The sequence below is a fragment of the Sceloporus undulatus genome, chromosome 1, assembly GCF_019175285.1.
Source record: "Sceloporus undulatus isolate JIND9_A2432 ecotype Alabama chromosome 1, SceUnd_v1.1, whole genome shotgun sequence".
NCBI classification, from domain to species: domain Eukaryota; kingdom Metazoa; phylum Chordata; class Lepidosauria; order Squamata; family Phrynosomatidae; genus Sceloporus; species Sceloporus undulatus.
Window position 1 is genome coordinate 33,779,935 of NC_056522.1, and position 13,873 is coordinate 33,793,807.

Consider the following 13,873-nt stretch of genomic DNA (forward strand, 5'->3'; position numbering starts at 1 on the left):
GTATTTAGGACATTTATATATGTGTTTGTGTAGGATAGAGAGCGAGCGAGAAAGAGAGGATGTGTGTGTGTGTGTGTGTGTGTGTGTGTATATATATATGTATGTATGTATGTATGTATGGGGGATATATATAATCTCTCCCCCCTCTCTCTCACGCACACACAGTGTCCTGTGTGTGTAGGACATGCCAAAAGGAAAGCTGCAAACTCTTTTTGTCAAGCTGAGATGCATGCTTCTGCGTCCTGCTCAAAATGGGAGGACACTGTGGAATCCCTCCTGGACAAGAAGCTGGGAATGGAGGGCAGGTCCTGGGGAAAAGGAGGACGGCTGAGCAAGGGGAAAGCAATGCCCCCTCTGCCTCTGCTTTTGGGTGCCATTGAATGGCTGGGCGAGGAGGGACTGGAGAGTGGGGGCAAAGGGGCAGAGGAGGGCAAGGCAGAGGCTGGGAAGGAGGAAGGCAGGGCTCCCCGGGCGATGGGGAAGGGAGGGCAGAGGTGGGCAAGGGAACGCAATGCCCAGCCTGCCTCTGCTGGCAGAGGAAGCCGATGTCGTAACCGCGAAGGAGGGCAAGGCATGGCCAGATGTAGGACACTCAAGAAGAATCGTTGCCAAATAAAAGCTGGAAACCCTCATATAAAATATAAATCCATGCGTCTCAGTCCTGCTCAAAGGGGAGGACAATTTGAAATCCCTCTTGGACAGGAGGTGGAAGTGTAGGAGGACACGTCCTGGGAAAGGAGGACGCCTGGTCTCCCTGCCTGCTGGGTGCCACTGAAAGGCATGGGCACGAAGGGACCGAGGGCAATGGGGCAGAAGGGGAAGAAGGCAGAGTCTGGGCGCTGATGAAGAGCAGGAAGGTGCGGGAAAAGAGAAAGCGATGCAGTGCTGGGCAGACTGGGTGCCACTGAAGGGCATGGGCGAGGAGGGGCTGGGATTGGAGGGTCAATGGGGCAGAAAAGGCAAGGCAGAGAGGCTGGGAGGAAGGAAGGGGACCCTGGGCAAGGGGAAAGGGAGGGAAGATGTGGCCAAGGCGAAAGCAATGCCCTGCCTGCTTTTGCTGGGCATTCAGTGGCACGCAGCGTCACCAGACTGGGCATTGCTTTCCCTTTACCCACATCTTTCCTCCCAGCCTCTCTGCCTTGCCTTTTTCCTGCCCCATTGACCCCCCCCAGTCCCTCCTCGCCCAGGCCCTTCAGTGGCACCCAGCAGAGCCAGAGGGGGCATTGCTTTCGCCTCGCCCAGGGTGACCAGCCGTCCTCCTTTTCTCGGACTTGCCCTCCATTTCTTTCCCCCCATTTTGGGGGGAAGAGAGGGCTAGATGTGGGCAAAAGGGAAAGCCATGCCCTATTTGTCTCTGCTGGATGCCTTTGAATGCGTGAGTGGGGGGGGGGCAAGGGGGCAGGGGCTGTGGGGGGAAGGAGGGAAGATGCGGGCAAGGGAGGGTGGCACTCTGATGGGCAAGAGGGCAGACAGGCAGAAGCAGGAAGGAAAGAAGGAAAGGGGAAGGGAGGGAAGATGAACATCAAAGCCATGCCCAGTCTGTCTCTGATGGGTGCCTTGCCCTGCTTGGGCAGTCAGGCTGGCATTGGTTGGGCGCCAGTGCCATGTGTGAGTGGGGGAGGCAGGGCAGAAAGGCAGGGGAAAGGGTCCCTGGGTGGTGGGGAAGAAAGAGAAGGGAGGAGAGAACATCGAATGCCAGCCTGAATGCCCGGGCAGGGCAGGGCAAAGGCAGAGCAGGGAGGGAAGGAGGAGGGAGGCTGGAGCTGGTGTAGCCTTCCTGACCTGAGGCTCTGGGTGACCTTTGTCTTGTGGCAGCCGCGAGGATGACTCTGGTGCTGCCCCTGAGCAGCAGCAGCAGCTTCGGCGAGCCCATTGTCTCTTCCGAGGGAGCTGCCACCGAGTTCCAGCCGCTCTGGGAAGCCAGGTGTTGCAGCAAGAGCAGCAGCAGCAGCCCAGCTCCTGCGGAGACAGCACCAGCGCCAGCAGCAGCAGCAGCCTCCAGCAGCACCAGTCACACCAGCAGCCAGGGCCAGCCCACGCCATCCCAGCACCAGCATCAGCATCCTCCGCCTCTGGGCAGCGAGGGCCGGGCATCCTCTGGGCATCCTCCTGCAGCAGGTAAGACTCCACTGGCCTCCCCAACAACAACCAAGGCTCGATGTATCCAGGGCTGGCATGAAAGAACTGGTAAAAACAATAATGCTAGGAAAGGCGAAGGGAAGGAGAAAGAGAGGAAGGCCACACGCTGGATGGATGGAGTCTGCTAAGGAGGTCTTGGGTATGAATTTGCAGGAAGTAAGCAGAACAGTAGAGGACAGGGAGTCTTGGAAATGTTTCATCCACAGGGTTGCCATGGGTCAAGAACAACTCAAGGATGGTTAACAACAACAAAAAGCCATGTTGACCATGTTGGAAAATACCATGTTGCAAGTTCAGAAAACAGCGATACTATTATTGGGCCAACCAAAATGCATAATACACATCATGTTGGAAGCTTTTGAAGCTCCCCTGGCTTCTTCCTCAGGCAAAGGTGTTTTAAAAAACCATTTGTTTTTGTTGTTAACTGCCCTCCATTTGATCTCGACTCATGACAACCGCATGGATGAGACATCTCCAAGACACCCTAACCTCCACTGCTTTTCTTAAGTTGTTGTTGTTGTTATTAAGCTTTATTTATAAAGCACTGTAAATTTACACAGCGCTGTACATACAATCAGTTAAAATAAATAAAATAAAATAAACTTGTCTATGGTGTGCATTCTATGAAAACAAGCATAATACATATTAATACATATTAACAATCAAACAATAAAATACAGCAGACAATAAATTAAAATAACATTGGATAACAATCATGTAATGTCCCATGACCTCCTTAATAGATTTCATCCATTTAGCATGTGACTTTCCTCTCTTTCTACTTCCCTCTACCTTTCCTGCCTTCCCATGATGTGTCCAAAGTACAACAGCCTCAGTTTTGCCATCCTGGCTTCCAGGGAGATTTCTTGCTTGATCTGCTCTAGGACCCATTTCTTTGTCTTTTTGTCTGCCCACAGTTATCCTCAGTACTCTTCTCCAGCGCCACATCTTGAATGAAATCATTTTCTTCCAATCCACTTTATTAACTGTCCAGCTCTAGCATCCATACACAGTAATGGGGAACCCAATGGCTTGGATGATTCCAACTTTTGTGCTCAGTTGTATATCTTTGGCATATATCTTTGTATATCTTTGGCACCCAGCTTTGGTCCGTGGGGAAGCCGCAGCCTCCAGACCGTGGGACTTCCCCATGGACCAAAAAGAACCCACAAAAAGCGAGTTATTCTTGTGGCACTATAATGACGCCGCGACGTGGGGACACTAGGCATCCATCATGTAGATGGTGGCGCCCATCTGTACAGGGCACTGCCATTTTGACACCCTCGTCACATGCAAGGGGTGAGGGGCGTCTAGAAGCACTGCCCCTTGCATGTGACGAGGGTGTCCTATCGCACCCGTCTGGACCGGGCCTTTGCATTTTAGGATCTTTTCTAGTTCTAGCCCTGTTGACCATGTAGTAAAGTACCATAACATCCCAAGTCCACAAAACAGTGATACTTATACGTATTGGGCCAACCAGAATACAGTCAGCCCTCCATATCCACGGATATTTTATCCATGGATTCAAGCATCCATGGTTTGAAAATATTCCAAAAAGAGATAAATTCCCAAAGGTTAACCTTGATTTTGCCATTTTATATAAGGGACACAATTTTACTATCCATTGTATTTAAGGGGACTTCAGCATCTATGGGTTGTAGTATCCATGGGGGGAGGGTCCTGGAACCAAACCCCAATGGATACCAAGGGCCCATTGTACAAAAAAAAATATGTTGCAAGCTTTTGAAGCTCCAATGACTTCTTCATCAGACAAAGGAGTAAAAAAAAAATCATACAGAAGAAAAAAATTATGACTGTGTTAGTCACAAGCCTACATTTTGTTCCCTCCCACTGTTTATTTTTATTTGATACCACCATCTTTTATCATTAAAAACACATATTGACATTAACATAAATGTCAAAATATAGGTAAAGCAATAAACCTAGACCTGTGGGGGAAAATGTGGAATGAAAGACACACACTGTCAGGATTAAAGGAAAATAATTCTAAAATGTTTTTAAGATGGCACTTGTCTCCACGTAGAATAGCTAAAATGTATAAAGGTGCAAGAAATGATTGTTGGAAATGTGCACAAAACCCAGGAACATACTATCATATGTGTGGTGGACATGTTCCAAAGCCAGAAAATATTAGGTATCAATTTATAAAACACAACTTTACATTTTGAAGATGTTTCTGTTTTCAGTTCAGCTATTCAGCATTAATGTCAGCCTGCATTTTGGTTGGGGGAAAAATGCCAACCAGTGCCAAAATTTGGAATTTGGTTGGCCAATAAAGGTATCACTGTTTTGTGGATTTTGGATGTTATTGTACAATCATCAGCCATCTCTATCCAGATTTTTTTTTAATCCACCGATTCAAGCATTCATAGTTTGAAAATATTTTTAAAATATATAAATTCCAAAAAGCAAACCTTGTTTTTGCCGTTTTATATAAGGGACACCATTTTATTATGCCATTATATTTAATGGGATTTGATTTTGTTATCCAGTGGTGTTGGTGTTCTGGAACCAAACCCTATTTTGCCCAGTACCATTTTTTCTTTAAGCCTGTGACCATCACCATCTCTTGTGTCTGTAAATTCCATCAAGTTAAAGTATGCATTTTATGAATACTTTTATGTCATCTCTTCTGAACCAACTGATATCCCCATTGTGAGGGTGTGTGTGTGTGTATGTGTCTCCATGGTGTACAGTCAGCCTTCTGTATCCGTGGATTGTTTTTCCATGGATTCAACCATCCAGGACTTAAAATATTTTTTAAATATAAAAATTCCAAAAAGCAAACTTTGTTTTTGCCATTTTTTTATAAGGGACACATTTTACTGTACCACTGTATTTAATGGGACTTGATCATCCAGTGATTTTGTTATCTATGGTGAGAGGGCCTGGAACCAAACCTCAGCAGATACTAAGGGCCCACTGTATCCTGGTACATGTGGGAGCCCCAGCCACTAATCCTCTACTCCAGTGGTACTCAAACTTTTTATCCTTGGGAACCCCCTTTACATGTGGATGTTGCACCCCCCCCCCATTCAACGTAGTAAATGAATAAAAATATTTTGTTTATTATTGTTCATATTTTCATTTTCACATTCATGTATATCCATATTTGAACATTTTGTAAGGAGATAATTATTGTTAAAATAAGAACAGCATTATTTAAGTAAACTCAATTATTTAACTCAATGCATGTGAGCCAGTGTGGTGTAGTGGTTTCAGGACTGTTACTCTGGAGACAAGGCTTTGATTCCTGCTTTGCCATGAAACCTACTGGGTGACCTTGGACATGTCACATGCTCTCAGCCTCTGGGGAAGTCAATGGCAAACCTCCTCTGAACAAATCTTGATAGGTTCACTGGGTCACCATACGTCAGAAATGATTTGAAAGCACACAACAGCAGCAACAACAACAAATGTGTAAATTTTACATATTCAGAAAGTCTGGGAAAGGAGGAGAACGAGGAAGGATCAGGGCCTCCAAGTCTCATATCCCCCTCAAGCAACTTTCACACACTCCCTGGAGGTCCCACCCAACTGTTTGAGAACCACTGCTCTGCATAACATTGGTGTTTCAACAGCGAAAGGGGTTGGGGTTGGGATGTGTCTGCTGAGGTGGAGATTCTTATTTCTCCCAACATTCTCCTGAAAGATAAAGGCTTGGGTGGGGGGAGCATGCCATAGAATTTGGTGGTTCTTTTACCTTGGGTTTTTCATCCTCTGCTCTCTTTGGATTTCTCAGTCAAGGACTGAGCAGTTTGATTATTTTAGAAGACATATTGCACCAGCTGCTCAAGACATTTTCTTCAGTGTTAAACTATTTCACTGATGTTTTCACTGGTGAGGGGGAAAATGATGCTGAATTTAAAACTGTGTTCCCTAACTCAAATCAAGTACTGGAGGAAATGGCTGCTTCTCTGTGTCCCTATTTGGACTTACCAAGCTTTACAGATCCTGTTTTGCATGGTATAGATAAGCCCTGCAACATATGAAGTAATAAAGATGATTGGTGTGTCTTTTGAGCTTCAGCTTTACAAACAGGAGATAAGATGGTAAACCTATGTCTGGACTATGACCATACCATTGGTGGGAGCTCATATGATTAACTGCTCCCTTTTACAAGAGGGAAATATATTTCCAGATAAAAATCTAGACACTGACCAGAAGGACTGTAGTTGAGCTTTCTCCTTAGAATTCCTTATTTCTGTGTGGATGGGAAGACTTCATCTGGATTTTTAACACATGACCTCCCTGTTATGCAATCTGAAGTGGCAGAGTCCACATAAATGTGCCATCACATTTGTATCTAAGTACTATTTGTCTGTACAGTATTTACAATCTCTTGCTATGTATATAGTTTTCTTTCCATCTTAGTGATTTCTCAAAAGAAACCCCATCACCAGCCTTCACAAGTCTTGGATCTTCAGAGAAGCTTTGACTTCTTCAGCAGTTTGAATTACTCACTGTCCTTGGTTTGGATGAATTCTTCCTTCTTCTACCACTTCTTGCATGAGATGAAGGAAAGTGCCCTCCTGCACTTTAGAACAAGCCATAGTTTCTCAGTGTGTCAGAACACATGGAAGTGTGCCAGAACTTAGAAGAATCAGCTTGGCCACTTCTCAGGGATTCTGGGAGTTGTGGTCGCTGATTTCCCCCCTTCTAATCAATGCTAATTAAATCAGAATAAAACTGGTTTTCTTTCCTAGCTGGTTATTTAAACTAAACCAAACCACAGTTACCAAACTTTGGTTACAATTTGGAGTGTGGATTGTTCTAGAGTAAAAACAGAAGTTTTCATGTCTTTTGTGCATGCAAAGGAGAAGGAATAAACCAACTCTGGATGGTTCATAGTTTACTTAAGTAGGATTCCTATCAAGGATTGCAGATCCACAGGAAAAGTCAATATGTGAGAGTCTCAGATAACTCCAAAGGTGGATAAAACCATGGCCAATAGTAGTGGAAGTTTGTACCATTTCAAAGTTGCATACTGCTCATTCTGCCCCCTCGTTTTCTGCCCTCCTCCACATTAAATCAGACTAAGGACCACAGTCTCCCTTTCCCAGATTATGGGGGATTATAAGAACCAGACTTTTATTTTATAAACTAAGCAGTGGCCTTTACTTATTTCCAACTGCAGATATGAGTGGCTTTGCTATAGGTTTTCAGTGAGAAAGAGCACTCTAAAACTGCTTAAAAGTACCCTCTGTTTTACTTTGCTTTGGAATTCTTTCTTTAAAGAAGCCCATCAAAGCCTGATTCTGAATATATTTTATCAAATTCTTCCAAGGAAAACAAGTTTAAGATTAAATTCCACATAAATATGTGTATAGAGTAGTTTGGTACCATAAAGCACTAGTGATGTCTAATATTGTTGATTACTTACAATGTTTGAATATTTTGCCCTTATCCACCACAAAAGCCTTGTTGGCTAGTTGTCAACATAAAATCTTAGAATGAAAGACATATATGTATACTCCACATGCATTCAAGATGAGCTGCAAAACTGTGGGATTAGGTTCTATAGCATCCTGTCTCAAAAGTAAACCTTGACCACCCATTTTGTCTTGTATATTATTTATTGGTGGTTTAAATTAGCACTGGGGAAGGGAATGTAATAAATCCCAAACAGGTGGCCATATTAAATACTAGACAATAATTAAAATTTCATTCTCCATGGGAGCATATGGTTTGATTGGAGTGCTGTGACCCACTCTAGATTACGGTATCTAGTAGTCTCAAAAGAGTTCGGAGTAATTACATTTTTGGCTACCTGTTCCAAATCACTTCCTTTCTATTGAGCCTAAAGAACATCATCCCAAATTGGTTTATAGCAAATTATGCATATTTGATACATAAATTGCAACTAAGATTTGGTCTTTGCATAAGGACAGTGTTTTTTCCTGTCAGGTGGTATGAGATGAGTGCATTCAGTATATTCTCTAATATTTATTTATTTAAAGTATTTCTGTATCGCCTCCTAGCCCACAAGGGCTCCCGAGGAGATGAACAAATAAAAAACAATTAAAACAATACAAATATAAAAACATTTAAAAACATATTAAAATAATCTGAAAATTCCTGAAAGCAGTTTGAAAACAGTCATAGACTCCAGTTTTGAAACAGTTAAAACATCAGTTTCAAATATTAGAGAATATACTGAATATATTCAATGCCACACAGAATAGCACTGTTTTGGGTGCTCATGAGAAGCATAAAAGAGATGGGGCCAGCCTAACTTCCTTGGGTAGGGCATTTTCAGTCTCCCCAACTGTATGGGCACATGTAACATTTCTTTGGGACTGACATGTTCTAGTCTCTTGAACTTGTAGTTGTTTTGGGGTGGCTTTCAACTGTCTTGGAGGGTAGTGGCAAAACAGCATTGAGAGGCAAAAGCAAGTCAGAGTTTTTTTTAACCAAAATGTATGCCTTTTCAGCCAGTTTTTAAAACTCAAGGTGGGCTTGGGAGGGTCTCAAGATCAGCTGAAAACTTGGCTGAGAGCTGGGCAGGAGCCCTGGGGAGGGCTGCATGCAGCCCGCATAATTCCCATCCCTGTTTTGAAGGTTTGAATAAATTCTAAATCCTTAAACAAGTGCCACTTGCATTGATGAATGCTGCTATTTTTCAAATGGGTTGGACATGTGGAATAGGAGTTCCGCAGACTACTTGGAACGATGTGATGACTGTCTTTAAATAAACAGACTCATTTCCCAAACCTTTCACTGCCCACTTAATTTATTATTATTATTATTATTATTATTATTATTATTATTATTATTATTAACTATTATTTATAAAGCGCTGTAAATTTACATAGTGCTGTACATACAATCTTTTTAATTAGACGGTTCCCTGCCCTCAGGCTTACAATCTAAAAAGACACGACACAAAAGGAGAAGGGAGTGGTGGTGGGGAAGGGGATGAGGGCCAGCAGTTCTTCTCTACCTCCAAGGCCTGGATCAGGGGAGATGGACTGGAGGGAGGGCTTGGCTTCTTAATGGATGGGTAAACTTCTTCCAGGGAGGCCTGTTGGAGTTAGCCTGCCTCTCTAGTAGGATAATACATATAAAATACATAGCAATACAGGAAATGATTCAATAAAACAGGCAACAAAAGAACATCAAATAGCAAGTGACAGTTATGCAATGCCTGAGAACGCTTCTCTGAACAGGATGGTCTTCAACTCCATTTTGAAGCTGGTTAAAGAAGTGATGGCCCTTGCTCGCGGAGGAAGAAGGTTCCAGGAGTGAGGGGCAGCAAGTGAAAAGGGGCGAATCCGGGATGGGGCAGAGGAAATCCTGGGCTGGGACAGCAGGCCTTGACTACCAGAACGGAGGGCCCTGGTGGGAAGATGAGGAGAAAGAAGGTCTGATAAGTAAGGAGGGGCCAGCCCAAGGAGGACTTTAAATGTCGACAGCAGAAGCTTATACTGAATACGGAAAGGGAGGGGGAGCCATTGAAGCAGTGCCAACACAGGAGAGCTGTAGTCAGAGCGGTGGGTGGATGTGATAATGCGTGCAGCTGAATGCTGGACAGAAATTAAAGGACGGAGGTGAGAAAGAGGAAGCCCAGCCAGGAGGACATTACAATAATCAAGTTGTGAGACCAGTAGGGCATGGACCAGGATCTTGGCAGTAGAGGCAGAGAGATATGGTCGGATTTTGGCAATATTGTATAGAAACAATCTACAAGCCTTGGCTGTTGTCTGGATCATGTGGAATTTTTTCCACATGAACTATTATTAAACTAGGTATCACAAGTCTGACCTTGCTGAATGTGATCCTGTGAATGTGACCAAAGTCCAGGTGGTGCAGCAATGATCTACCTACCCTGACCTTGAAGCTTTTCTGTTGTTAAGAGCCTTCTCTGACTAATGGTGACCCTATCCTAGGGTTTTCTTAGCAAGATTTATTCTGAGGTTTGTCATTGCCATCCTAGAAAGCTGAGACTGTGTGACTTGCCCAAGGTCACCTTGTTAGTTTCTATGGCTGTGTGGGGCTTTGAAGCCTGGTCTTCCCAGTCTTACCTTAGGCTGCATCTACAGTGCAGAATTAATGCAGCTTGACATGGCTTTAACTGCCATGGCTCAGTGCTCTGAATTCTGGGATTTAGAGTTCTGTGAGATATTTGGCCTTCTCTGTCAGAGAACTGTGGTGCCACAATGAAATTGTCATGGAATCATGACAGTTAAAACAGTATTAGACTGTGTTAATTCTTCAGTGTGGCAGCAGTCCTAGTCCAACACTCAAACTGCAACACTACACTGGCTTTTGAACTTGCTGCTACTTCATTCAAAAACCAAATACCTTTCCTGTGCATGTAATTGTTCATGTTACTTGCTGCCCCATACATTTCAACCCTAATTATTTTATTGATACTAAACATTTCCTAAGAATTAAAAAATGCAAAATGACACACCTCTCAGGGTAGATAAGATAATTCTGAATCACCCTTTGAAAATACACTTTCTTAGTGAAGCGTACTTATTAAACTTATACATATGTATATAGATGTACAATTTTTTTGCTCATTAATTGATAAGCAATTATTTTACATACACTTTTGACCTCAAAGAATGTAGTCCCACCCTCCCCACCCCCCAATTTCTCAGGTACAGACTTCTTTCTTTGCCATCCAGTAATTTTGTCAGTTTTTGATGTCTCTTATCTAGAATTCATTGTGAACCTGCTTATTTCTCTATTGTCACTTTAATACACCTGTTATTTTTTTTGTATTCATGTATTTTTTAATTGTTTCATATTACTGAATAAACATGTTCACCTGCACATCATTTGACTTTTTATAACAAAGCATCCTTTTAAAAAAGGGAGCTGGGTTAGCAAATTCTCAATAGTCTTGCAATGAACTTTTACCAAAGAAAAGACCTGCGAGGTCTTTGTTTTGTTAACAGAGAGGTATGCAATTTACTTGTATGTAATTTATTTTCCACAGGCTCACACCACAGAGGAATTTCAAATCCTCTAGCAACATCCAAGATCACATATTTTAAAAGAAAATATGTAGAAGAAGAAGATTTTCATCCACCGCTCAGCACTTCTTCACCTAAAGTAAGTTTTTAAAAGTTTTTAAAAGCAGGTTTGTGATAAGAATGTGAAAATCATCCGCCCAGGCAAATTCTCCACTCAGGCAATATTTCATTCTTCTTAAATATGAATGTTTCGTTTCCTTTTTAAAAAATATCTATAATCTAATTCTAGTATATTAAACAAAATAGCTACCCCCTTTGCATTCTTTATTATTACAGCTGTTAGAAGAAGAAAGTTTGGGGGGGGGGGGGCTTGCTTTTACAAGGTTTCTTGAGGATAATTATTCTGAATTGGCTACTTCCAGAGGACATATTTGACACATTGCACTTCCTTCTACAATAATCCCCCCGTGCTATGAAGTTGGGCTGGTTTGGAAGAGGTACTCAAAAATGTGTATAGTTCCCAGAACCCACCAGCCAACCAGAGATACAGTTCTTTACTAAATTTCTTCTTGAAAGTAGCTATGAGTAATTTCAGCAATATGGGCTGAATGTGCATTGCAGAAATAATGCAGTTTGACACCACTTTAACTGTCGTGGTTGAGTGCTATGGAATCCTGGGGTTTGTTGTGGCACCAGAGCTTTCTGATGGAGAAGGCTAAATATCTCACAAAAGTATAAATCCCACATTTCATAGCACTGAGCCATGACATTAAAAATGGTGTCATACCACATTATTTCTGCAGTGCAGCCATTCTTCACACTGGGAGAGCGTTTGAAAACCATACAGCAGGGTCACATTTAGGGCAATTATAGACCTCTTTCTCTAATTTTGGGGCCCAGTTCCTCCTACTTCATGACTGTCTGAAGTTCTTATAAGTTCAGTCTCAGAAAGCAAATAGCTGATCATTCTGCTATGTGTATGTTGAAGTACTGCTAAAATCCTGGTTCTGCAATCCTAAACAGCCTTACTAGGGAGAAAGACTAATTGAAAACACAGTGGGATCGCCTTTTGAATACACATTGTGTGTGTGTGTGTGTGTATGTGTATGTGTGTGCACGTCTTTGATCCTATCAAATGTATTGCTGCCATATGTGTTTTACTTTTTGATTTTTTTTAGTCAATGTGAGTAGGCAGGCAATGATGCTAAAATGATTGTAAAATAAATAGATATTACATTTTTCTATGCTGAGCATCGCCACATGTAAAGGTTTTTCATTGGCTTCAAAATGGGTATTAAAGTGTGTGTTCTGGCTCTGAAATTACATATGCTTGAGAACTTGGGAAAAGCTCAGAATAAATAATAAATAATAAATAATATAACTTGGATCTTGAGTACCATGAGCAAAAGAAACTTGCAGAAGGGGTTTGCTTGTCTCCTCTTTTGTGGTCCCCTTCATTCCCAGAAATGCCTCTCTGTAGGGCTGGTGGATATTATTGATCAGTGTGGGATGAAATGGGTTGTAACACTGTAAAAAGGGGGATGTACTCAATATTGGATGGAGTGGAGCCATCAGTTCTATCTCTATAGAGTTGAACTGGAAGGTGGCTGTTCAGCTCTTTCTGCTGTCTTCCAAAGGGAGAGGTCTCTTTCTGTGAGCTTTTTTCCTCTCAACAACTCAGGATCAAAGCCTAAATAGCAGCAATGACAAGAAGAATTCATTCTTCACGAGACTAGATAATGAAGAAACCTTCAGTGATGTAATAAGTAAATAAATAAAAATTCTAACCTAGAAACTGTTGGTTCATCCAAATTAGAATAGTGCCACTGAATCAATTGTTGAAGAATGAATCAAACCATATGTAAATTGTATTGATTCAAAAAGTCTCCGTAAATTGGGAGTAACAATAGGATTCTGCTGATTCTTTCCTTCTCTCTTGTATCACCATTAGGACACTAGATAATAGCTAAACAGTTTTTGCAACTGTGATTTTCATTTCAGTCTCTAAAAATACCAATAATATATGAATGTATTCATGTTTTGCAAGATTGCCATATTGCATGGACATCTGGAAGATCAAGCTTTAAACCCAGGGGAATGTCAGACTATGGTTCATGTGTATCATGACCTTTTTGCAAAATAAGATTGCCAAATGAGATGGCGATTTTTGTAAAGTACTGTAGATAGTTTTCCACTGGGAACTGGACAGAGACCAGGAGATACTTTCACAGAAAGCACAGAGCACTCTGCCAGATACTTATCAGTTTCCAGTTACAGGCAACAGTGACTGCAATTGAGCCAGAGACACTGGGGTGAAAGATTATGTCTCTTTTTAATTGCTTTAAAAAAGAGTCTATACAATGAACATCTTGTATAGAAACACATGCTTAATGCATTTTTAAAACACAAAGGACACCCAATCACTTACAGTGATGTGTATCTCTATTTGTTTATTTCCATAATTTTTATAGAAATAGATATTTCATTAGAACAATTAACAACAAATTCTGTTACAAAATGGGATAAACACAAATCCTGGTAATTGTTTACAAGGAATGAGGAATGCGTCAGTATGTGTAAAAGAGGGAATTTGCTGAAAGGAAAGGGTTGTATATGAAAGAAGATGCATGTTTATGAAAAACTGGAAAATTTCCCTATAGCCTTCATAGGAAAGATTTTTCCTTTCTGCCAAAATTCTTTGGCCACAAGGGAAAAGAGCAGAAGAAAAGCAGGCATAAAGAGGAATGCTTCCTTCTCATACAAAATTTGCTTATTCTTTTGCTTAT

At 42.0% G+C, this 13,873-nt stretch overlaps 1 protein-coding gene across 3 annotated transcripts in view; it reads left to right on the forward strand.

Moving 5' to 3' along the window:
* SERTAD4 (SERTA domain containing 4) overlaps window positions 1-13,873 on the forward strand; it is a 41,389-nt gene that overhangs the window by 23,295 nt on the left and 4,221 nt on the right. For all 3 annotated transcript variants that reach the window (XM_042446307.1, XM_042446308.1, XM_042446306.1), the window contains 2 exons: window positions 1,816-2,118; window positions 11,111-11,226. In XM_042446307.1, the coding sequence (XP_042302241.1) occupies window positions 1,824-2,118; window positions 11,111-11,226 (411 nt within the window). In that variant the 5' untranslated portion in view covers window positions 1,816-1,823. The remainder of the gene's footprint in view (window positions 1-1,815; window positions 2,119-11,110; window positions 11,227-13,873) is intronic.